General features: G+C 41.9%; 1 protein-coding gene across 2 annotated transcripts in view; it reads left to right on the forward strand.

Moving 5' to 3' along the window:
- LOC143301013 (uncharacterized) overlaps positions 1-24,498 on the forward strand; it is a 29,691-nt gene extending 5,193 nt beyond the window's left edge. For both annotated transcript variants that reach the window (XM_076615003.1, XM_076615002.1), the window contains exon 2: positions 14,313-24,498. In XM_076615003.1, coding sequence (XP_076471118.1) covers positions 14,921-16,018 — 1,098 coding nt within the window. In that variant the 5' untranslated portion in view covers positions 14,313-14,920 and the 3' untranslated portion in view covers positions 16,019-24,498. The remainder of the gene's footprint in view (positions 1-14,312) is intronic.
- The last annotated feature ends 2,214 nt before the right edge of the window (positions 24,499-26,712 follow it).

Below are 26,712 nucleotides of genomic sequence, written 5' to 3' on the forward strand. Positions count from 1 at the left end.
ACATACACACACAGACACACACACACAGACAGAGACAGAGAGATACACAGGGTGAGGAAAATTCATACCAGCCAAGCCTTTGTAATTTAGGACACACCCTCTCCAACCTGCGTCAAGTTTGTCCTGCTGTGAAGACTATTGCTCCTGCTTTGTTATTCGTGTGTCACAGACGTGTGTGTGTGTGTGTGTGTGTGTGTGTGTGTGTGTGTGTGTATAATCCTGTCTCTTACCGTGTATGTGTGCGTGTGTGTGTGTGTGTGTTTGTGAGTATGTGTGTGTGTGTGTGTGTGTGTGTGTGTGTGTGTGTGTGTTTGTGTGTGTGTAATCCTGTCTCTTACCGCGTATGTGAGTGTGTGTAGTTGTGTGTGTGTGTGTGTGTGTGTGTGTGTGTGTGTGTGTGTGTGTGTGTGATCCTGTCTCTTACCTGGTGTGTGTGTTTGTGTGTGTGTGTGTGTGTGTGTGTGTGTGTGTGTAATCCTGTCTCTTACCGTGTGTGTGTGTGTGTGTGTGTGTGTGTGTGTGTGTGTGTGTAATCCTGTCTCTTACCGTGTGTGTGTGTGTGTGTGTGTGTGTGTTTGTGGCTGTCTGTGTAACCCTGTCTCTTACCGTGTGTGTGTGTGTGTGTGTGTGTGTGTGTGTGTGTGTGTGTGTGTGTGTGTGTGTAATCCTGTCTCTTACCGTGTGTGTGTGTGTGTGTGTGTGTGTGTGTGTGTCTGTGTCTGTGTGTCTGTCTGTCTGTCAAATCCTGTCTCTTAACGTGTGTGTGTGTGTGTTTGTGTGTGTGTGGCTGTCTGTGTAACCCTGTCTCTAACCGTGTGTGTGTGTGTGTGTGTGTGTGTGTGTGTGTGTGTGTGTGTGTGTAATCCTGTCTCTTACCGTGTGTGTGTGTGTGTGTGTGTGTTTGTGTGTGTGTGTATGTTTGTGTGTGGCTGTCTGTGTAATCCTGTCTCTTACCGTGTGTGCGTATGTGTGTGTGTGTGTGTGTGTGTGTGTGTAAAATCCTGTCTCTTAACGCGCGCGCGTGTGTGTGTGTGTGGCTGTCTGTGTAATCCTGTCTCTTACCGTGTGTGTGTCTGTGTGTGTGTGTGTGTGTGTGTGTGTGTGTGTGTGTGAAATCCTGTCTCTTAACATGTGTGCGTGTGTGTGCGTGCGTGCGTGTGTGTGTGTGTGTGTGTGTGTGTGTGTGTGTATGTGTCAGTGTAATCCTGTCTCTTGCCGTGTGTGTGTGTGTGTGTGTGTGTGTGTGTGTGTGTGTGTGTGTGTGTGTGTGTGTGTGGCTGTCTGTGTAATCCTGTCTCTTACCGTGTGTGTGTGTGTGTGTGTGTGTGTGTGTGTGTGTGTGTGTGTAGCTGTCTGTTTAATCCTGTCTCTTACCGTGTGTGTGTGTGTGTGTGTGTGTGTGTGTGTGTGTGTATGGCTGTCTGTATAATCCTGTCTCTTAACGTGTGTGTGTGTGTGTGTGTGTGTGTGTGTGTGTGTGTGTGTGGCTGTCTGTATAATCCTGTATCCTACCATGTGTGTGTGTGTGTGTGTGTGTGTAGCTGTCTGTGTAATCCTGTCTCTTACCGTGTGTGTGTGTGTGTGTGTGTGTGTGTGTGTGTGTGTGTGTGTGTGTGTAATCCTGTCTCTTACCGTGTGTGTGTGTGTGTGTGTGTGTGTGTGTGTGTGTGATTTGTTTGGTAGTGACACTCCGGTCATTATATAAATTGGCACCAATGACAACAACAATAATAATTCGCGCGGCATTAATAATCATAATATCGTAATGGTCGGCAACGTAATAATCACGCGACGCCGGCGACAATATAAGTATACCCAGCGACAAATAAAACGCCACTGTTGCCATGCAAGAACCTGCCCGGCCTCGCCTTGATATGACAGACAGAGCAGTTTGACCTGAATTGGTCCGCCGAGAATTATTACTGGTGTAGAGTAGAGGTCGACATACTTCGAGACCTTTCGACAAAGCTGCGACCTTGGTGACCAGTATTGTTCAGACCCATTCTGCCGAAGTGGTAGTCTTCAGAACTGATATCGCGGTTTGACAAACCAGCGCCAGTACTTCTTAGACAAGGTTGGTGGTGGGGGACTGTGGAGATAAGGGAGTTTGGGGTTCCCGCTAAGGGTACCGTAAATTATCCAGTAAAAACGCTAATTTCCCCAGATTTAGGGGAGGAGGGGCGAGAGGGGGGGGGCGGGGGGGGGGGGGGGTGGTTGTGTGAAGAGGGGGTGGGCGCTTACATGATAGTTTTAAGGGTACGTCCTGTGTGTGTGTGTGTGTGTGTGTGTGTGTGTGTGTGTGTGTGTGTGTGTGTGTGTATTTCCTTATAAAAACAAAAACTCATAATAAGGCACGTGAATATGATTCCTCACCTTGGATCGAGTAAGACAAGTTTATCGTATTTCAATTTTAATTCTATTTATTTTGTTTTATCCTATTTTCGTTTTATTTCATTTCTTGAGGTGTTGGCCTTGTGATCAAGTGACAGAGTTGGAGACCCCGTTTCGGCATTGTCCTGTGTCCCTGGGAAAGACGTTACCCCGATTTATTTTCGCACCCCCCACCCAGGTACAGACGGGTATTGTGGTAGGGGTAAGATTAAAACAGCGGAAGGAGCGGATGGGCCCCGCCTTCCTCAGACACAGCGGACCTGAATTCATTGCCCTAGTGGCGGTAAAAAGGCTGTGCGGGGACCTTTAACTCACTCAGTACGGCCAGTCCTCTCTCCTCCTCTACACAGACCCATCGGATGTCCAGTGGGTGTCTGAATGACCCAACCTTTAGCTTCCGTCGTCAGAACTGTGGTATTCTTTGTCAACATTCACCTCTTCAGTATGAGAGCCTTCCGCTTGCAATGTTTTGATGATGGTAACTGGGGTGAAACGCTGTTAACGTCGTCTCTTTCGCCGTTCGTATGGAGAGAGTTAATCTTGTGGTTGGACTTGGACAGACTCCATTCATCTCGACTGGGGAACGTACATACAGAGACATACAATGATCATGATGTTGATAGATGTTTTCTGTTGATTAATATTGAATCCGTCCGATAGAACTATTGAGTCCTGTAGAAATACTGCAGTGGAAAGATCGCAAGGGTGGTCTTCACAAAGCTGGGTTTGTTTTTGGTTTTTTTGTTTTGTTTTTTGACTCGCTTGTGTAAACAAAGTGAGTCTATGTTTTAACCCGGTGTTCGGTTGTCTGTCTCTCTGTGTGTGTGTGTGTGTGTGTGTGTCCGTGTGTCTGTGTCCGTGGTAAACTTTAACATTGACATTTTCTCTGCAAATACTTTGTCAGTTGACACCAAATTAGGCATAAAAACAGGAAAAATTCAGTTCTTTCCAGTCATCTTGTTTAAAACAATATTGCACCTCTGGGATGGGCACAAAAAAATAATAAAAAGAAGCCTAATTATATGCAAACTGCATTTACTGTTATATTTATATTTTTTGTATTCTCTAAACTTGGCACTTTGACCTCTTATTCTGACACAACAACAAGAGGAGTCATTATTATCATTTTTTGTTCAAACAGGAACTTCTCAATTTTGCTAAGCATGGAATTTTTATTTATTTTGCAAACGTTTTTGGTGCAGATAGTAAAAAAGGGAAATTACTCTGTAATTAACGCTAGGGGACGTAATTTATCACAAGTGAGTCTTGAAGGCCTTGCCTCTCTTGTTTTTTTTTTGTTTTTGTTTTTTTGACGACGCTTTGTCGTCATATTTACAGGTTTGTTCGTTTTTGCGTCACACTGTCGTTCCTCGCTGCTGTAATGTTTCTGTGTAACTCTGATATCTTGAACTGGAATCAGACGTTTGAGGCAGTCACGGTGAGTTACAGTCACCGATGATGATGATAATAATGGCAATAATACTATTATTATTATTTAGACATTAAAAAAAAAAAAAAAAAAAAAAAAAAAAAAAATTCGATTCTGACCCACACGAAAGAAATCTGTTATTAAAATCAGCCTTGTATGGTAGGCCTATTACTTACTGGTAACTTACTGAACTGGACAAGAAGCTTCTTAACAGGTACAGCACAAAGATAGGAGAAAATAAGTCAACTTGTGCAAACGTAATTAGTGGTATTCCACAGGGCAGTATTCTTGGACCAGTACTTTTCACAATATATATATATATATATATAAACGACCTTCCTGATTGTATACAAAGTACGTGTAAAATTTTTGCAGATGACACAAATTTCCAATGATGCACACAACAATCTCACATTGCAAACTGATTTATATAAACTACAAGAATGGTCTGGCAAATGGAACCTTTATTTTAGTGTTTCAAAGTGTAAAGTAATGCACACGGGGGGAAAAAAAATCCAAATAACAATTACCATATGAAATAGAAAACCCGACACAGAATATTGAGAAATGCCATTGCGAGAAAGACCTAGGAATAATGTTTGACAATAAACTTTCCTTTCATACACATATAGATAATATTATAAATAAAGCCAATCAAATGACTGGTGTAATTAACAGAACCTTCAGTTACCTAGATTAAGATATATTTCTTAATCTATATAAAGCATTAGTTAGATCACATATAGAATATGGTAATATTGTGTGGCACCCATACCTTAAGAGACAATCTATAACAATAGAAAGGGTCCAAAGAAGGGCAACGAAATTATTAAAAGAATGCAAGAAAATGAGTTATCAACAAAGACTTACATACTTAAATCTACACTCACTAAAAGGTAGAAGATTAAGGAGATTTGATCGAAACGTTTAAGATATTAAATAACATAAATGATGTAAATGGAAGACATGTCTTTGGAATGTGGGATTATGTTAGTACAAGGAACTCAGTACAGAAAATTTGTTTAGAACACTGCAACACCAGCCTTAGAAAAAAATCATTGGCTAACCGAATAACACAAACATGGAATGCACTACCAACCGAAGTTAAACTTGCACAAAATACTAACACGTTCAAAAATCTCCTTGACACCAACACCATCTTAAAAGAAAAAAAAAAAAGAAAAAAGATTATGAAGAATGAAAACAAAGTTTCTTGCAGAAGTGTACTTGCGTACCCCGCCCAACAACAACAAATAAAAGAAAGAAAATAAATAAATAAAATACAAGAGAGGCAAGGCCTTCAAGACTCACTTGTGATACACTTAAAAAAAAAATCAAAAAAATCTAATCGTTAAAATGTGTTCTGTATTTGTTATTATAAATCTTCGCGTTTAAAAAAAAAAAAAAAAGAAAAAAAAAAAGAAAAAAAAAAAAAAAAAAAGAAAAAAAAAAGTCCTTACCAGATTCGAACCCTGCGTGTTCGGGTGAGAAGAAACTGCCTTATCCATTACACTATCGTGGCTCCTTAATTCTAAAATTTAACATTTGAACATACTTTTTTTTTAAAGGGCGATAAATCAATTGCGGTATTCGCAGTGAGAACGCTGTTTAAATCATATTATTCTGGTGTATCTTGGGCATTCAAAAAATCTTTAAGGGCAATAAAAATGTCTTTTTAATGGCTATCGCCACAATCACACTGCAACATTTAGCCGTTTTCACCAGATCAGGATAGATGTACAAGTTGTACACAGAAACTTTGTAGCAACTTACTGACGTCAGTGCCTTTTCTGACACAGCCGAAGCTTCTGTACAAACAGTTCATGGCAAGAGTCCGTGCATTTAGACTTGAGACCTATAGCCAGCCAGATTATCAAAGTTACACACGCACGCACAGACACAGCTGAATTGAACGCGCGCGCGCGCGCACACACACACACACACACACACACACACTTTGAAAACAAATACATGAAGGAATTCACATTTACACATACTCTATTTTTTTATTTTATCTCGCTCCGTCACACTTGTTCATGTGCACACATATTATGAGCGCTCACACAATCACACAGAGCTTAATAATAGCACATGCACGCGCACACACACACACACACTCTCGATTTCAAGCACACGCACACACACGGAGATTGAAACACACACACACACACAGAGAAATGTATTTCAAGCAATGTACATATATGCACACATACAAACTTGCACTTTTTCCTCCCACCTTCCCCCCTCTCTCTCTGTCTCTTTGTCCCTCTCTCCCTCTTTCTGTCTCTCTTGCATATACACACAGAGTTGTATTGAAAACACACACACACACACACACACGCGGAGAGATCTATTGAATTTGAAAGCAGTGCATACACATGCACAAATACAACTTGCATTCTTTCCTCCTACCATCTCCCCTCTCTTTCTGTCTACCTCCCTCTCTCTCTTGTTTACACACAGTTGAATTGAAACCACACATACGCATGTGCGCATTCACGCTCGCTTGCTGTCTCTCTTTCTTTCTCCCCTGAACACACACACAAGTTTCAAAGTTTAATTATCCTTTCACTCCTATTGGAGTATGGAGGATCACTGCAAAATAATCTTTTCGTGCCCAGAACAAACATTTCCAAATACACAACAATATCACATAAAAGTTGAGAAAACACAAATGTCTTTTAACTCCAAAAGTATAAGTAGGCAACATTTGCAAATCTAATCATCTTACTTACAGCTAAAATGACTTTTTTGCCTCCTTTGAGCATATTACAAAAATTAAAAACCGATTTTGGAGACAAATATTTTTAGGAACATATCTATTTCGTAACTGATCATAATTGGGACATTCCATTATAAAATGAAACTCATCACCAATCACAGGCATGTTACAAACCTTACAAAGCCGTAACTCTCGTGGTATGCCTTTGTGTCTCCCTGTTTCTATTTCCAGCTTATGATTACTACTTCGAAATCACACACACACACACACACACACACACACACACACACATACACACACTGACACACACATACACACACTGACACACACACACACACACACACAGTTCAGGCTGGGGAACTCTCAGCGGATCCGCTATTTTCAGCAGAAGAGCAGTTGATTTCAGAGAGAAAAAAAAGTCCCTCCCCAAATCCCCGCCCCTCTCCTGCAGCCTTCACTTTCGTGATTTGATGAGGTATGAAACCACTGTCAATGACTATGGCAATTTTGGCACTGAGCCAAGACACTGACCACTAGCTCCAGCTCCAACTTGACTGCTTGAAAGTGATATAACCAGTCACAGACCCCACCCCCTCCTCCCTCCAGTCATTCCCCTTCCCTTCCCCCTTTCTTTCCTCAACCAACACACATGCATGTCAGTGGAACAGAGACTACAGCTGAAGAGACCAGGTGGTCAGTTATATTGGTACAGTGCAAACTTGTGTGCTAATAACATTTTCCTTGAAAACACACACACACACACACACACACACACACAGAGTTTAACATACAGAGAGGAGTTGTATTTAAAGCAGTGCACATACATGAACTTTAACTTTTTCCTCCCATGTCCAGCCCGATCCCTATTCTCAATCCCTTTGTCTGTCTGTTTCTCTCTCTTTCTCACATACACACAGAGAGTTGCATTGAAACCACACACACACACACACACACACACACACACACACACACACACATGAGACACGATTTTGAAAATCATGCCCCCAAGGCTGACTTTACAGGTTTGGAAGCAAAAACACTTCAGTTTAGGAAGAATTGGACTGATTTTTTGTCTCCTGTGGGTTGGAATACCTCAGCAGCATTGGTGGCCCGCAAGTGCAGATTTCATGGTTTGAAATTGAGAAAAACCTTCGCCCCCAGACCCCCACCAGAGGCGTTGCCCCATGGACCCCCACTGGGGGCCTTCTGCGGCTCCCAGGCCCCCACCTTTCAGACTCGGTCACAATTTCCCAATCTCATGCCTGGAAACTGAGGTCACCATGAGAGCAGGGCATGAAAGGCCACAGACTTTTGGGACTATTTTGTTTATATTGATGATGATGGAGGAGGAGGATGACGATGACGATAACGATGTTGCTATGGAGGTCCATTTTGGTTTGGGACAACGTGACACGGCTGTACTCTACGCTTCCTGTCATAATGATATCCCGGCGTTAACAAGGCCCGCGAGATACAGACACTTGCAGTGTTGGTCAGGTAATTAGAGCAACGCACCCAAAGACGCATCCTTGAAGTGGATGACACTCGACTGTGTGGTCCCAATCTCCCCATTTAAGCCCACAGCACACTCAACTCTGGGTAGGAGCCGGCCATGGGCCGAAAACCCCCACCTCCGCTGGGATTCGAACCCGCGTCCTCCTAGCCGTCAGTCCCCGACGCTAACCACTTCGCCACGGCGGCCTATTTCTTTCTTTCTGTTTCTTACCCTATCTACTTCCATTACGTCTTGTCTGTCTACACGCCGTCTAGACAACTGCGCTCATCCTCTGACTCTGGTCTTCTGTCTGTCCCCAGTTTCAGTTTCAGTTTCAGTAGCTCAAGGAGGCGTCACTGCGTTCGGACAAATCCATATACGCTACACCACATCTGCCAAGCAGATGCCTGACCAGCAGCGTAACCCAACGCGCTTAGTCAGGCCTTGAGAAAGAAAAAAAAAAGCTTACATAATAAATAAATAATAATTATGATATTAAAAAAAAAGAAGAAAAAAAAAGGTAGTAGTAATGAAAATAATGATAAAATAATAATATTATCTGTGTCCCCAGAATTAAAACTAATGAAAATGATAGTGAAAGTACTTTCTCTTTCAATGTTCCTAAAGTGTAGAATTTCCCCCCTTCCAATATTCGTCATACAGAAACTGCCCCCGACTCTAAAAAAGCTATATATATATATATATATATATATATATATATATATATATATATATATATATATAAATCTTTTCCCAGCGGCTGACCCATCAAAAACACTTTATTAATCCACACGGATACTAACTGTGCAATCATAGGCTCGTTGCGAACACAATCATACAAGAATCCTGCGCACCATAAAAAGATATTAGAACCAGTAAATAGGAATTCACAACTGCTGTCGATAGAGTAAAACAAGCCACACACACACACACACACACACACACGTTAAGACAGTAAAGTATTACACAATTATATCTACAACAACAACAACAAAATCCAACAAATAAACTCATAAATTTGTAAGTAAAGTGAACACACACACACACACACACACACACACACAAGAAACGCACCTACCTGAATAAAGAAAGTGCACACAATATATATCTTCCAGAATTCTCACCAGGAATTCAGTATGTACGACAAAAACGGAGTAAAGCAGCAAGGTCATCTGGTGGTATATCGGTATATATCAAAGAAAATATCCGAAGATACGTTAAAATTCTGCCATGTAGCAACAGTGATCTAGTATGGTTAATGATACCTGGGAACACGTTGCTAAAAGTGTCTCAGGTCTTTTCACCCACCACAAAGACACTTTCAGCGACATGTACAGTGCAAAGTTGAAAGCATAACAACTGAGTCCCCCCCCACCCCCTCCTCCGTGTGTGTGTGTGTGTGTGTAAGTGTGTGTGTGTGTGTCGTAGTAGTAGTAGTAGTAGTCTTCAGTTTAACGTCTTCCACTTTAAGTGATATTAGGCGGGAGGGAACGGTATTGGGCAGAGGGTGAAAAATGGTGTGTGTGTGTGTGTGTGTGTGTGTTTGTGTGGTGGGGAAAGATACAGAGCATTGGAAAAAATAAAGCATTAAAACGGGAGACAGAGGCACAATATAGAAGGAAACGCTAACATCAAACAACTATAACAAATGTCCAGTTGGACTATGCAGCAAGCCTTCTGCAATAGCAGATAGCATCTTGAAATTGTCAAAAATACATTCAAAAGAATTTTCCGAGAAGTTTGGTAAAAACGATTTCAGACTCTGACATTGTGTGTGTGTGTGTGTGTGTGTGTGTGTGTGTGTGTGTGTGTTACATACAGAAAATGATTGATTTAAGTTTTGTTAAAAAAAACAAAAAACAAAAAAACCCAAACAATATAACATATTTCTAATGAAAAACTAACAACTATAACAGCAAACCAACTGGCCTATTTAACAAGGAGTTGAAAAAGTCATACATTAGCAATGGACTGCTGAAGATCGTCAACACTGAAGACGATATATATGTGTTCGTCTTCAGTTTAACGTCTTTCCACTTGAAGTGATATTATATATATATATATATATATATATATATATATATATATATATGTGTGTGTGTGTGTGTGTGTGTGTGTCAAGTCAAGTCAAGATTTTATTTCATGATGGTAAATTGAATAAGCAACAATTGCTTTTTTACATCAAGCCATCAATGAAAATAATAATAATAATAATTAAAGAGAAGGGGAAAAAATGAAAAAAAAAATGAAGAAAAAATTTAGGGGAGAGAGAGAGAGAGAGAGAGAGAGAGAGAGAGAGAGAATCAGAAGAAGAGCAACAACAACAACAAAATGCATATATATATATATATATATATATATATATATATATATATATATATATATATACAAGAATACTGTGATAAAGAAATACAAAATTGCATTTCCATTTCACACACACACACACACACACACACCACTGAACACAAATTCTCGGACACAACTACACCATGCCCATCCCACCCACATGCACATGTTCCCCCATTTAGTGCAAAATCCTTGCCAACACAAGCATATACAAAACATTTCACAATTAATAGGAATATTAGACTAACAGGTCAAAATTTGTATTACTGTTAATTACTTCTCAATGAGGTGATTCTTCAGATTTTTCTTAAACACGTTTTTATTTACGATACTTTTCAGAGTGAGTGGGAGATTATGTGTGTGTGTGTGTGTGTGTGTGTGTGTGTGTGTGTGTGTGTGTGTTATATTCAAGTCTTTTTTCCCTGTTTCTGGACCTATTCTCTACCGCTTCGTCCGGCGAAGAGGGTCGGGTGTTGTTATGAAGAGAGGGAGGGGGAAGGGTGGATGAGGGTTAAAACCAATGAATGTAGCTACAGAGTTTGTCGGTGATGGTCCTCTTTTTCCCTGTGTGTGTATGTTTAAACATATTCTGTTTCTTGTTTTTTTTTGTTTTTTTTAAATTTTTTATTGCTGTTGTTTTATTTTATTATTATTATTATTATTTATTTATTTATTTTTTTTTTTACCTTGTCAGTAAATAAGTGTAAGTCACCCTGTTGATCATGTCAACTAGACACCACAGTTAGGTTTTCCGGTGTTTGTAGGTTTAAAAAAAAAAAAAAATTTCAATTGTTCTTTTATTATTTTTTTTTTTCGGGAGGGGTGGGGGGGGGGGGGGGGGGGGGGGGGGGGGGGGGGGGGGGGTTGTCCCCTCTTCTTTTCAGGTAGCCAGAATTCTTCTGTTTTATTTATTTATTTTTTTTTATTTTATTTTTTTGGGGGGAGGGGGGGGAGACATTTTACTCGCCGGTTAAACGTTTGTTTTTTTTTGGTTTTTTTTACTTTTGTGAATAAAACAGACAGGTTTTATCAGATCACATGCAGAGGGGAACAATCATAATGATATCTCTTTACTATACATAATGCCTAGCCTTTCAAGCTAATGTGCAGGGCCTTGGTGATTTTCAAAAAAAAAAAAAGACTCGGTGTCTTTCAATTTCTTAGACAAAAACAAAAATTTTATATTATATATATATATATATATATATATATATATATATATATATATATATATATATATATATATATATAAATTGCGAGATACCCAATTTGTAACCAAGTACGATAAATGGATAAGAGCTGAATGGGAATATGAGTGCTTCTCTCTTATTCTGTTCCTTAATTCCTTGTGCTGGCTTCATTATTAGCTTCCACAATGTGGGTCAGAGGTAGTCGTAACAGTAGCAGCAACTCCAAGATCGGCACCTGTAGCGGCTGCAGCAGTAGCAACATAGTTTCAACAGCAGTAGGAGCAGCAACACTAGTAATGGTAGTAGTAGTAGTGATGTAGAAGTAGTAGCAGTAGCAGTAATAGTAGTAGCGGTAGTAGCCAATCAAATCAAATCATGTTGCTAAAAGCCCAGCTGACCGCAAGTGGGCCATCTCAGGGCTGTAGGACTTACAGTAGCAGTAGTAGTTGTAGTAGTAGTAGTAACTCAGCAGCTACAGCGGTGTTATAGTGTGCAGGTAGTGTCACCTCCACCACCTCTATTCTGTCCACCTTCCCTCCACTATCCCTTCAACCCCCGCCACCCCCCTCCCCTCCCCTCCCCTCCCCCGCTCTGTCCCATCTCTTTCCCACTCTTTCCATGACTCATTCTGACTTATTCACCTTTTTTTTTTTTTTTTTCTCAAGGCCTGACTAAGCGCGTTGGGGTTACGCTGCTGGTCAGGCATCTGCTTGGCAGATGTGGTGTAGCGAATATGGATTTGTCCGAACGCAGTGACGCCTCCTTGAGCTACTGAAACTGAAACTGAAACTCCATGACTCATTCATTGTATTGAGGTTTGGCCGATACACATTGCTCTCCCCTTGCCCCCCTTCTCCCTCCTCCCCCCCCCCACCTTCTTCTCCCCTCCCCCTCTCCTCCCGTGGTTTGTTCTATGATGCACTCTCCCCCAACCTCCTGCCCCCCCCCCCACCCCACCCGCCAACCCCCATCCCCGTCCCCTCCTCACCTCCGCCCACCACCCCCACCCCCTGTCCTGGTCAGTCCCGCTTTCTTGCCTGCCTGGCGGGAGTGATGGTATGGCGTAACCAGTTTGGCCCGACACCAATGGGCAAGTGCAAATTAATAAGTAGTGTAAGCTAAGAGGGTCCTGGTTTTTGTGGTGAACAGATCTGCGTTTGTCTGTACCCCTTCGCTGATTCGGCCCAAGAGTGGTTAAACCTGTTTTGTTTAACTCTTTCCATACGAACGGCGAAAGAGACGACGTTAACAGCGTTTCACCCCAATTACCATCATCAAAATAGTGCAAGCGGAAGGCTCTTATACTGAAGAGGTGAATGTTGACAAAGAATACCACAATTCTGACGACGGAAGCTAAAGGGTGGGTCATTCAGACACCCACTGGACATCCGAGGTGTCTGTGTAGAGGAGAAGAGAGGACTGGCCGTACTGACTGAGTTAATGACCAACTCGGGAGTGTTGTAGTTTGTAGCAGCATAGAATAAAACAAGAGAGGCAAGGCCTTCAAGACTCACTTGTGATAAATGAAGTCCCCTAGCATTAATTACAGAGTAATTTCCCTTTTTTACTATCTGCACCAAAACGTTCGCAAAATAAATAAAAATTCCATGCTTAGCAAAAGAAGTTCCTGTTTGAACAAAAAATGATAATAATGACTCCTCTTGTTGTTGTGTCAGAATAAGAGGTCAAAGTGCCAAGTTTAGAGAATACAAAAAATATAAATATAACAGTAAATGCAGTTTGCATATAATTAGGCTTCTTTAAAAAAAAAAAAAATTGTGCCTATCCCAGAGGTGCAATATTGTTTTAAACAAGATAACTGGAAAGAACTGAATTTTTCCTATTTTTATGCCAAATTTGGTGTCAACTGACAAAGTATTTGCAGAGAAAATGTCAATGTTAAAGTTTACCACGGACACACAGACACACGGGGACACACACACACACACACACACAGACAACTGAACACCGGGTTAAAACATAGACTCACTTTGTTTACACAAGTGAGTCAACCAGTGTGCACAACTTAAATTTGCCATGTGATAGAAATGGGATCGGGCACAGGTTAACGGAAGTGAAGGTTAGGTGTGTGCTGAACGGAAGTGTGTGCTGTTAGCGCATGCTGACCGCTTGTGCTTAGTGCGTGCTGACCGCTTGTGCATTAGTGTGTGCTGCTTAGTGCGCGCTGACCGCTTGTGCATTAGTGTGTGCTGCTTATTAATGTAGAGTCAACTGCTTGGCAGGAAACGTGTGCTGCTGAGCAGGAACTGTTTTGATGTTCGTGTGTCGCTTGAAGATGCTTGGGGATGAAAAGGAAATGCTCAGTGCTCAGCAGGAAGTGTGTCGCTTCGATCTGTTTGAGTTAGTGCCGCTGTGGGTGCTGCTTACCCATGCTTATTCAAACACTTATGAAAACCACTCCATGTGGCCCTGCTGTTGGTATGCAGAGAGAGCAGGCAAGTGTGTGCATCATCAAACCCCTCTCTGTTCCTCTCGAACACCCTTTTTTATCTTCACAGTAGTAGCAGTACTAGTTCTAGTAGCAGTAGTAGTGGTAAGAGTAAATAGTCGAAAAAGCAGTGGTGGTTTTTTTTATCTGTTTTTTGTACGCACAGAGATGTTCACCAGTTATGACGACAGAAAGGTATTTTGATGTTTGCTAGCCATGTTGTCGACAGTCACCAGCATGTGTTACATGACATTAAACAGTCCTTTTCTTCCCTCTTTGCCATGTTGTAGGTCTGCCTGCCTGCGGATCGTCCCACAGGTACAGAAGTCTGTCCACACCCTCAGCGCTGACGTCATCACCACACAGCAGCACGTGAAACGCGGCTATCACCTCAGGATCTCCCAACCCTCCTTCTCCTCCCGCAGCTCTGGGGTGCCGCTCAGAACTGTTCACCAGATTCCGGCCTCCTGGTCCATCTGTGTCAAGCGTGTCAAAAGTCAGGGTCTCTGTCTTCTTGATCAGCTGGTGTGCCAAAAACCACGTGGACTTGTTGGGGGAACGGCCGGGAGTCCAACTGCTTGCACTTCTGTGTTCACCTCACTGAGAAGGACATTGACTGTGCACACTGCATGCATTAGTGCACGTGCTGATCAAATCATGTGTTGAAGGTTTTAAGGAAGGGAAGGAGAACAAGTATGTCTGCCATCTGTCTGTCACTTTCTGTCTAAAAGAATTGAAGCACAGTAACTGCTTACTCTGCCATTATCGGCTCACAGCTTTGGTTCACTGCTGCTCCCTCTTGAGTAGTTGTTGGTTGTGTGATAAATAAATACGGAAGGACGTGAAGAAAGAAAGAAAGAAAGAAAGACAGTAGTGGAAATTCACCTTCAAAGAAAACATGAAATTACCGAAAACTTGGCTTGTTTGCGTGGCAGCATGTCTTTTTGTGGCTTTCTTCGCCTTCTACCCCAAGTTCCACAAGCACCCTGATACTTTGGGCTGCGTTCACAACGTAGAAGCGAACAAAGTTGAAGGAGAACTCAGAACCGTGGACACGGAAGCGAAGAGGGCCGAGGAAGGAGAACTCAGAACCGTGGACACGGAAGCGAAGAGGGCCGAGGAAGGAGACTTCAGAGTCATCAACATGACCCAGGTCAGCCCTCTGGTGCAGGTGGCCAGGAGGATCCAGCTGCGGCACGGAGCGGTCATGTTCTGCATGATCAACGACGCCTACTTCGACTTCGCCGCCAGCTGGGGCTGCAACACGGCGCCCCTGGACGTGCACCGGCACGTGCTCTTCCTGACCACGGATGTCACCACGGGGCAGCGGCTCAAGTCTCTGTGGCCCGAGGTGTCCGTCGTGGCCCTGGACCCCCCGCAGTTCTCGGGCTTCCGCAGCTACAGCAGGGCGGGGCACGTGCGCATGATGACGGAGCGCACGCGCTTCATCCTCCGCCTGCTGGAGGCCGGGGTGCCGCTGCTGCTGTTCGAGGTGGACTGCCTGTGGCTGAAGGACCCGCTGCCCTTCCTGCAGCCCTTCCACGCCGCGGCGGACATCGTGGGCACCCGGGTCAACACCGTCAAGCCGGTCGTCGTCGCTGCGGGTTTCCTGCTGCTCCACCCAACCCCGGCCACCGTGCAGTTCTGGCGGAAGCTGACAGACGATCTGGATCAGCTGGTCGCCTCTTTCAAAAAGCTCGGCAACACGAACAGCGTGTCCGAGGCCAAGAACGAGCAGCAGTTTTTCACCAACCTCGCCAGGAAGCAGTATGCGGGCATCAACATCAGCTATGTCCCTAACGCGCTGTTCCCAGACGGCAAGTGGTACAGTCTGCCGGAGAAGAAGCGGCGGGAGTCCCGTCCCGTGCTCATCAACAACAACTGGGTGATCGGCAAGGACGGCAAGCGGGGACGGGCCAAGGCCTTCGGGCACTGGTTCTGGGATGAGGCACAGGGCAAGTGCAACGCCACTGCGGTGAATCGGTTGTTTCACTGAGACTGGAGAGAGAGAGAGAGAGAGAGAGAGAGAGAGAGAGAGAGAGAGAGAGACATACAGTACAGAGAGAGAGACAGACAGAAAGACAGAGACAGACAGACAGAGAGAGTGAGAGAGAGAGAGGGACAGACAGACAGAGAGAGTGAGAGAGAGAGAGGGACAGACAGACAGAGAGAATGACATGTTTTAATATTTTTCGGCCATGGGCACATAAACAGTTAAGGGGGAGGGAAGAGAGAGAAAGAGAGGGCACACACACACACGCACACACACACACACACACAGAATGAGTGACAAAGATGAAAACAGAGATGGTCTGGAAGAAAGAAGACATTCACAGATAGCTGCCATGAAAACAACAACAACAACAACAACAACAACAAACACCCCCCCCCCCAAAACCTAACACAACAAACAAATAAAACCCTACCAATATATTGCCTGTGGGGAGAGACTGTTTCTGTGGACACATACCCACCATACCGGCTAATATCACATCGTTTTATCTGGAATCGTTACTCCAATGCTGCTGCTGCTGCTACGACCACCACTACTACTGCTGCTGCTTCTGGTGGTGGTGTGTCCATCGAGAGATCGATGATGACCATCGTTGTCATCCAGATGGGGGATGGGGGGAGGGTGGTGGTGGGGTGAGGGGAAGGATGCTCATGAGTCTATCTGTGAGTGCGCAGATGGCTGAATAGTCCAATCTGCGCACGAAATGTTCGCTGACAGTTGGGGCAGACAAAGACAGGCATATCATTGTCAGGGAGCTTGTTTGCCCGTGACTTTCTGGCCTGCCTCTTCTCAACAGCTGCAGCAGTCCTGTTGGCCTCACACAACTTGGCGCCTTTGTGCACAGCAGCGCGCCATTTGTTACGGTCCACTGCAGATTCCTCCCAGGAGTCAGGGTTGATATCAAACGCTTTCAGAGAGACTTTCAGAGTATCTCTGAAACGCTTCTTCTGACCTCCGTGTGATCTCTTCCCTTGTTGCAGCTCGCCATAGAAGAGCCTTTTGGGCAGCCGATGGTCTGGCATGCGCGCCACGTGTCTCAGTCGTCTCGACTTAGTCTTGCCACTGGAAATTGGTGGACCCGGACGAGAGAGTGAGGTCGACGTTGCGCAACTCCTCTTCACTTTAAACAAACTCATCGCGCAAGTCATCAGTCATCCAAAATGATCATTTGCTGCTGCTTCTACTACTGCTACTACTACAACTGTTGCTACTTCACTTGTTACAGTGTGCCAGCAGTGTCACCCCCCACCACCCACACTCTGTCCCCCTTTCCTCCCCATCCCTTCACCCCCCCACCCCCCTCCCTCCTTCTTATCTCCCTTCCTGCTCCAAAGTCCAGTCTTTGAGGTCGCGCCGACATCGCGCCACCCTCCACCCTTCCGCACCCCCACTCCCTCGTCGGCTGTCTTTGGTCAGGAAGTCCGCATCACCCGGCCCAGTCGTTGAAACACGTGCGGTCGTGTTATGTCTGCCGCGATCCCCGTGCTGAATGTCGGAACATTCCTGTACGGCGGTCTGTCTTTCAGGTCGTACCTCTCCCCTCCCCCTCCACCCCCACCCTTCCCTCTCCACTCTCTTTGTGACGTAAACTGTTGAACTTGTCATCACAGAATGTGTCTGGACCTTGTTCGTTTGGAAACCGGAAGTCAGTGAAAAGTTCAGCCCCTTCACTCTGGGATGTCCGGATAAGGCAACATGGCGACTCTGTCCGCGGCTGAAACTGAAAGTGCGCTTGACTCCATTAAAGTTAAAGAACCGAAAGAGTATTTAAAAAAAGAACGGACAACTGGAAAGTGGCGCGAAAGTTGACCTTGTTCGTCGTGCAAAATTTTTTCAATTTTCGCTGAACCAGAAACTAGAAGGCAAAGTCAAGTCAGTTCCTGCTGTCACAGAGACATCAACCTCACGCAGATTTTTAACAACTTAAATGAAGAAAAAAAAAAAAATCGCTCCTGTTTGTGACCCATTCATTCAGAATCTATATACATTCCAGCATTTCATATTGTTGCTATATAGTATTGAGAGAGAGAGAGAGAGAGAGAGAGAGTGCCTTCTAAAACAGATTTCAGACTTGAGAAAATGGCCAGTGCTGTTCCAATGAGTTTGATCACTTTCTGGCTTTTCTATCACATTACTTTTTTAATTTTTATTTTATTTTATTGAAGTATATATATATATATATATATATATATATATATATTGTGGGGGTGAAAGTGTTGGAGTTGAGGATGGAAATCTGTGGGGAAATGAGTGGTGCAGTTTAGCATGGAAATTGTGGGGAGAAGAGTGGTGGAGCTGTGCATGGAATTTGATTAAAGATGAAAATCATCAAGACTGATTCATCTATGTTTCATCACAGTTGCATTGATGATTGACTGCAAGTAAAGAATGAATCCATCTCATGGTGCAGCATGTGTGAATACAGTACTCACTCATACATCACTACAAGTGACATGCATTGGTCAGTCTTCTCAAGACTCCCAGACATTCAGACACACCAGTCTGGTACAATCAGCTGACCCGTTTACCCAAAATGGATACGTCTGTACTTTCACCAGGTTAAAATATGTATTTCTTTTATGGAAACTTGTAAGTTCATTGTATCCAACATCTAGTCAAAGGATTAACACATACATACCAGCTTTCTCTTTGATGCCAGTTCTTAGAAACTGGTAGTGCTGTAAATTCTTAGCGTAAATATTTGCATTTATTTACATTTGCATGCCCCACCTCCCATTTTTTATTTCCTGTATTTAAAAAAAAAAATCATAAATATATATATTTCATTTGTTTATTGCGAATCAAATTTGGACTGTTTACAGAATGCAGTGTAAACAGGTCTGAGTCAAACACAAACAGACTTGAAGAAAATCACTTTGATAAGATATATATATTTTTTTTTGTTTCATTCATTCATACCTAAATGCTAAATAATAAACAATTGTCTAAACAATCTGAGTTATTAATTTTTATGATGTGAGCACCATTTAGTTTTGGATGTTGTGCGTGTGTGCATGTGTGTGTGTGCGCGCGCGCGTGTGTGTGATATACATCTGTATTGAAGTGCAGTGTCTATATTTACAAAATTTTGATTTTTTTCCCATGATCAGTGTTATCTCAACTGGTTTGAAGCACACTGCACCTCCCCACCTTTCCCCTCAAAGAGAAGAAGAAGAAGAAAAAAAAGAGAAGAAATATCACAGCTACTGTTTCTGAAGTCTTATTTAAATGCACCATATGATTAGTATCATTAGCAAGCAGTGGGTATAAGCTATGGCTGTTGAAATCAAATTATCTCTCGTATACAAGTGATTTATATACTGCATATAAATCAACATCATATCACATAAATATAAACAGTTGCAATATTTGTTCACATCAGTATGAAAAAAAAATATCAGGAGCATTCAAACTCCACAATTCCCAAGAAGAAAACTTTAAAAAAAATCTTCATACACAGATGATAATCCGATTGTGTTACACAATTTGTCAATACCAATGATCCTTCTGAATCAATCCGCTCTCAACTAACACACACACGCATTACAAATTGACACCCACTACTGTAACCCCCCTTAAGTCTAAATTTTATGACAAAACAGTCTTCAGGCCCTAATAAGTCATCTTTCACTGTGTCATCGGTGTCAAATTGGTGTAAAGGGGGAAGCAAAGCTGTCAGATCATTACATATTTTCACTTCCAAATTTGTAAAATTTTGTAAAATTGCTCAATTTACTGTCAGCAGCATTGGTTTCTACTGCTGATGCTGAAGTAGCAGTGATGTCTTCTTGGACTTGCACATCTGACAGCTGTGGCCAAAAAAGAGAAAAGAATATATAATTATAGCTTGAATGTCATGACATTTATTTTAGTTACACATTTTCAAACTCCATACAACCTCCAAAATATGTCAGATCTATTCACTGCATTATGCATGTGCAGAATCTCAAGCCAGTGAGTTGTTTAAATTTGCAACAATAACTATGCCTTATCTTTCTCTCTCTCTGTGTGTGCGTGTGTGTGTGTGTGTGTGTGTGTGTGTGTTGTGTAAACATTCACATTGCCTGTGGAAGTAGAAAGGATCTCACTGTCTCAGTATCATTGTTGCAGCACTTTCTGAAAATGTGCAAGCATTTCCACTTGAAAGAATTAAGCGCTGATAAATGTTGTAATGCAAATGCTTTGTAGTATTTGTTTCGTTTTGTACTATGTGTCAGATGCATATACCTGTGCTGAATAAATATCACAGCTAAGAATGTGACCACAAAAACAAACAAACAAAATACGAACCACACACACACACAAATCCAGTTGAATGAATCAATATTGGTGACTGAAAGTTGAAAAAGACCAGCCAGCTGATGTACTGTAATTCTCCGTTTTAAAGGTTAAATTGTGCTTTTGGATTCAAACATTAGGCAGATAAGTGTGTGAGAAATAAAGACAGTATAATCATCCCTCTTTGAGAAATCAGACCCAAACCATTTTTAGGCTTGGCTGTTGAATTGAAACAAATATATTTTGAAACATAAACATGAATATTCGATTCAAAATGACACATACCGTGCTTGTTTTGAAGACCTTGTTGTAAAAAGCAAGGGAATATCATCGCCACTGAGGGTGTGGTCCTTGGCTTCAGTTCAGTTCACGAAGTGATTCTGAGATCGCCACGCTCTTTGCAATCAGTTCGTGGCTGGTATTCGTTGCGAAGTCACCTTTTTGACTCACTTGTGTAAACAAAGTGAGTCTATGTTTTAACCCGGTGTTCGGTTGTCTGTGTGTGTGTGTGTGTGTGTGTGTGTGTGTGTGTGTGTGTCCGTGGTAAACTTTAACATTGACATTTTCTCTGCAAATACTTTGTCAGTTGACACCAAATTAGGTATTAAAATAGGAAAAATTCAGTTCTTTCCAGTCATCTTGTTTAAAACAATATTGCACTTCTGGGATGGGCACCAAAAAAAAAAAAAAAAAAAAAAAAAAAAAAAATGAAGCCTAATTTTCTGCAAACTGCATTTACTGTTATATTTATATTTTTTGTATTCTCTAAACTTGGCACTTTGATCTGATATTCTGAGCCAACAACAAGAGCAGTCATTATTATCATTTTCTGTTCAAACAGGAACTTCTTTTGCTAAGCATGGAAGTTTTATTTAGTTTGCAAACGTTTTGGTGCAGATAGTAAAAAAGGGAAATTACTCTGTAATTAATGCTAGGGGACTTAATTTGCTTTAAACTGATCTTTCTCATCTTAAACATTACATTTTGAAATTATACTCAATACATAAAAAGCTTGGATTTTTTATTTTTTTTTTTTTTTTAGTGTATCACAAATGAGTCTTGAAGGCCTTGCCTCTCTTGTTCCCTTTAAGTTCGAACAGCACACACAGTACTTCTTCCCCCCCCCCCCCCCGCCCGTTTTCCCCAGGCCCACTGTGAAGCATTTACACAAGTTCAATCGACGAACGCGCAACTTTCACTTTCAGAAGCTTCTCTTTCCGGCTTAATCAAGGGAAAATTACTCTAATTTTTTTTTCTTCTAACGAACAAGGTCTATAGAAACAGGTCTTGAAGTGAGCGAATCAGATCAATCTGTTGAATTGGACGAATCGGGATTAAGCAGTGAATCTAGTAGTAGTAGTACTACTACTAGTAGTAGTAGAAGTGTAGGGACTGGCATTTGTCTGCCTTAGCCTCATGGCCTTTTTTATGTCCCCTTCAATATCGGTCTTTTATTTGTGGGATACATATATGTTTTCTTTTACATGTTCTGTAAATCACTCATCAAAGTCAGTAAATTTTTCTTTTAAATTGATGTTCATGTCAAGGAGATTTTTGAACACATTAGTATTTTGTGTAAGTTTAGTTTCCATTGGTAGTGCATTCCATATTTGTGCAATTCTATTAGCTAATGAATTTTTCCTTAGGTTAGTATTACAGTGCTCTTTACAAATTTTCATCATTGAATTTCTTTTATTCTCATAGTCTGACATTCTAAAAACATTATTCACATTGACATCATTATAGCAATTTAACATTTTGTATGTTTCTATCAAATCCCCTCTTAGCCTTCTTCCCTTTAATGAATGCAGATTTAAGTATATAAGTCTCTGTTGATAGCTCATAGATTTGCATTCTTTTAATATTTTAGTTGCTCTTCTTTGTACCCTTTCTACTGTTATAGACTGTCTCTTGAGGTATGGGTGCCACACAATATTACCATATTCCACTTGTGATCTAACTAATGCTTTATACAGCTTAAGAAATATAATTTTATCTAAATAGGTAAATGTTCTCTTAATTATTCCTATCATCTGGTTGGCTTTATTTACCATATTCTGTATATGAATGTCAAAAGATAGTTTATTATAAAAAATCATGCCAAGGTCTTTCTCACTTTGACATTTTTCAATGTCCTGTGTGGTGTCTTTTATTGTCATATGGTATTTGTTTTCTGGATTTTTTCTTCCCATGTGCATTACTTTACACTTTGATATGTTAAAATATAGATTTCATCTATCAGTCCAGTCTTGTAACTTAGATAAGTCCTTTTGTAGTGTAGTATTATTTTGTGCATTGCCGTAAATCTTAGTATCATCAGCAAATATTTTGCATTTGCTTTCTATACTTACAGGAAGGTCATTTATGTATATTGTAAATAGCACTGTGCTAAGCATGCTATCTTGTGGTATACCACTAACAACATTTTCATTTGTTGACATTTCTTCTCCAATTCTAACTGCCTGTGTTCTTTCTGACAAGAAGTTTTCTGTCCAGTTCAGTATGCTTCCAGTAATACCATATGAAGCTAATTTTAATAAAGGTCTTTGATGTGGTACAGAGTCAAATGCTTTTCTAAAGTCTAAATAAATTATGTCTACAGGTTTACCCATATCTATCATTTTTGTAAGATCTTCAATTACTTCTAAAAGCTGTGTTGTACACGATCTTCTCTGTCTAAAACAGACTGTTTGTTGTCATGTGTGATACTATTGCATCCCTGATAAAGGACTCCAAAATATTACACACAATACAAGTCAAGCTCACTGGTCTGTAGTTTCCTGGTTCATGTTTTGACCCTTTTTTATATATAGCTGTTATCTCAGCCATTTTCCAATCTTTCGACAGGCAAGCAGATTCAATTGATTTATTATAAATCATACTCAAAGGAAGAGCTAACTCTCTGCTCAATTCCTTTAATATTCTTGAGGGTATTTTGTCTGGTCCTTGTGCTTTGTAGGGGTCTAAGGCATGCAACTTTTTTTTTCTACTGCCAATGGAGTGACTCTTAGGTCACAAATATAAACGTTTGCCGACCTGAATCTGTCAGTCCTTCACATAGCGTCACTAAGACAAGCAAAGATTGGTTATTTCAGTTCAGCTAGTTGGGGGAGTGAGTGCTGTAGCTTGCATTAGTATGCACAGTGTGTTGTGAGAAGGAGTAAAACTAGTCAGCACAGCCAGTTCTTAGCTGTCTCCAAGAAGAACTGAACACTGACACAGGCTGACTGACTGGTCAGTGATGTGAAGTGCAGGGAAATCCTTGATGGGCTGTGAGTACACGACTTGAAATGGTTTTATGCTATGTTGATAGCTTAGTTTTGTTGGGAACAATGTTTTGTGTCGGTGAACAGCCAGTTTAAGTTGATCTTGTGGTTTGTGGAAAGAAAAGGGGTTAATGTGTCAATCATGAAAGCTAGCCTCTGAAGGAAGTACTGGCCTATATCTTTTGAGTCCCCCCCTCCCCCGCCCCCCTCTTCTGTTTTGTTACAGATATCTTGTTCTGTATTTTTGATGTATTACTTACTTGTTTGAACTGAGCAGATCTACAGGTTAATGCATTGTCAGTGTGTGTTAAGGGTTTTTCATGTGTGTGTGCACATGAGGGTAACAGCAAGTGTTGTGGAACATATGTTTGACTTGTGCTATGCTGTTGCACACTGTTGTTTACCAGAGATAATGTTGGAAGTAATGATTTCCATGCATGTGCTTGTGTCAGTGGGACACTTTGTGAAGACAAAGAGGATACTTGTTCGGTTATGGTAACACACAGTTTTATTGAATGATGGGGTAACATGAGTTGAACACAGGGTTGTATTGGTCAGTGATGTGTTTTGTGCACGATATGGTATGTCACTGTTGGTGGCAGGTAAGCTTGATGAACCTTATATTACCTCACCTACATTTATGTGTGAGAGGAGTGCATACTGGTGGGCATGTGGTGAAAGGTGCTGAGAGGGTATAGGCCTTTTATGTCAGTGATGTCCAGATATTTGAGATTTTGTCTGACCAGGGTTTTGGTTGTGTGTTTGTGTTCCAGGTGTGCTGCTTGTAGGTGCTTCTTTAAGTGTAGGATGAAGTGCTTTATGGAGTGCTGTGTGTTGCTTCAAGTTTCTTTTGCTAAGTAGGATGAACTACTTAGTGTGGGTACTGTATTGTAAAATAAACACTCCATGTGGCCCTGCTATTGGTGTGAGGAGAGCGAGTGAGGGAGGGAGGGTTTGCATCATTAGTTGATCCTATATCCCCCTGTCTACTCTCCTCTCTCTTGGAATCGAACCACCCTTTTGAAGAACAACAGCAGTTGTTTACACACTTACTACCACTACTACTAGACTAATTATGCCAGTGGCTTCAAAGCTAGAGAACAAAATCGATACGTCATGTTTCATGTGTAAACTGAAGATCACTGAACTCGGCGTTTTCACTCTCGCCCTGTGCTTCGCAGTGCAAAAATGAACGCGTGCGAGTAAGTCCTGTGTGTTTAGTTGGTGATTCAAGTGTTAAACCTGTCAAGGTCATGACACGACCTTCTCGCAACGAAACCCCCCCTCCCCCGCCTCCCAAACATAAATGCAAACACACATACAAACAAATCAACACACACACACGCACACACACACACACACACACACACGCACACACACACACACACAACCAGAGTCGAAAATTGATATAACTCAAAAAACGGAAATTAACAAACAATGATGCCAGGAGATATAAATGATTAACAAACAGTAAAGAGTGGTAACTCTCTCCACTCACAAGGTACACAACTTCAAGTCTGTGCTGCTTACACCACCGATTCAGCTAGCGCACAGGTAAATAAAAGGTACATATGCAACAAACCCAGACACTCCCTCGAAAAAGGAGAGCGCCGGGCCTGTCCTTTTCGTAACATGTCAAATGATCGGTATAAGGACAGGCCCGGCGCTCCCTTTTTTGAGGGACTGAGGAGCAGACAGAAAGCAAAGGAAGAATGAAATGAATGAAGAAGAGAGAGAGAGAGGGAAGGAGTGCGGAGGAGGGAGGGGGGGCGGGGCGGGGGGGGGGGGGGGGGGGGGGGGGGGGGGGGGGGGGGGGGGGGGGGGGGAGGCGTTTAGAACACACACATATCCATATTTTCCTTTTATATCACTGAAATGTTTCACTTTATCTTCAATGTAATTTTGTTTTCTTACCTGAATGTTGAATGTTTTCTTTTAACATGATAATTCAGATGTGCGCTGTGATCAAGGAAGGGTGCGCCAGTTGCTCATTCGTTTTTCGGTTTTTTATTTGTTGATGAGTATTTGTCTTTATAAATGTTAGAATTATTTTGCTGAATATTTTTCTTTTCATAACGATTGAAACGTACACATACGCGCGCGTACGCACTCTCACACACGCAGGCAAACACACGCACCCACAAGCGCGCACGCACACACATACCTATGCATGCACACACACACACACACACACACACACACACACACACACACACACACACACAACGTTGTTTCACTCTAAATTATAATATAATATCATCTCACCCAAATGTTTTTTTTCTTTTTACATAATAACTGATGTGTGCAGGGTGATCAATCAAGGGTGTGTCACTTATTGTTTTTTCTTTTCTCTTTGATATTTGTTGACGGCCATTCTCAATGAGCCGAAAGAGATTTTTTCTTTTTTGGTTGAAGCAGTCAATAAAGTATCTTGAACTGAACTGAACTGAATGCTTTCGAACAGTTTTGCTTTGGAAAACAGTTCATCGGATGGGCCCGTGGGTTAAATAATAACACTTGCAGCAGCATCAGCCTTGGAGGAAGGACATCAGAGACTTTTCTGGTCAGGTGTGGAACATGACAAGGATGTCCGTTTTCCCCCTCTTTCTTTTATACTGGCTCTACTAGTATTATTGGCAAATATCCCGAGAAACAGTACCGTCAAAATTATATTTGTATTTGTATTTCTTTTTATCACAACAGATTTCTCTGTGTGAAATTCGGGCTGCTCTCCCCAGGGAGAGCGCGTCGCCATACTACAGCGCCACCCATTTTTTTGTATTTTTTTTCCTGTGTGCAGTTTTATTTGTTTTTCCTATTGAAGTGGATTTTTCTACAGAATTTTGCCAGGAACAACCCTTTTGTTGCCGTGGGTTCTTTTACGTGCGCTAAGTGCATGCTGCACACGGAACCTCGGTTTATCGTCTCATCCGAATGACAATACGGATGAAATCAAAATTAGGCAGTTGGCAGATGATACAACAATTTTCCCTCAAAACAGGGAGACATGCTGGAGGCATCAGATATACTGAATGCCTTTGCAGCATTCTCCGGTCTGAGACTAATAAGAAATAAAACAATAAGACATGGCTGTGCGAATTGCTCACTTAGAAAGGGACCGACGGGCGCAAT

The sequence above is a fragment of the Babylonia areolata genome, chromosome 27, assembly GCF_041734735.1.
Source record: "Babylonia areolata isolate BAREFJ2019XMU chromosome 27, ASM4173473v1, whole genome shotgun sequence".
Lineage (NCBI taxonomy): Eukaryota > Metazoa > Mollusca > Gastropoda > Neogastropoda > Buccinidae > Babylonia > Babylonia areolata.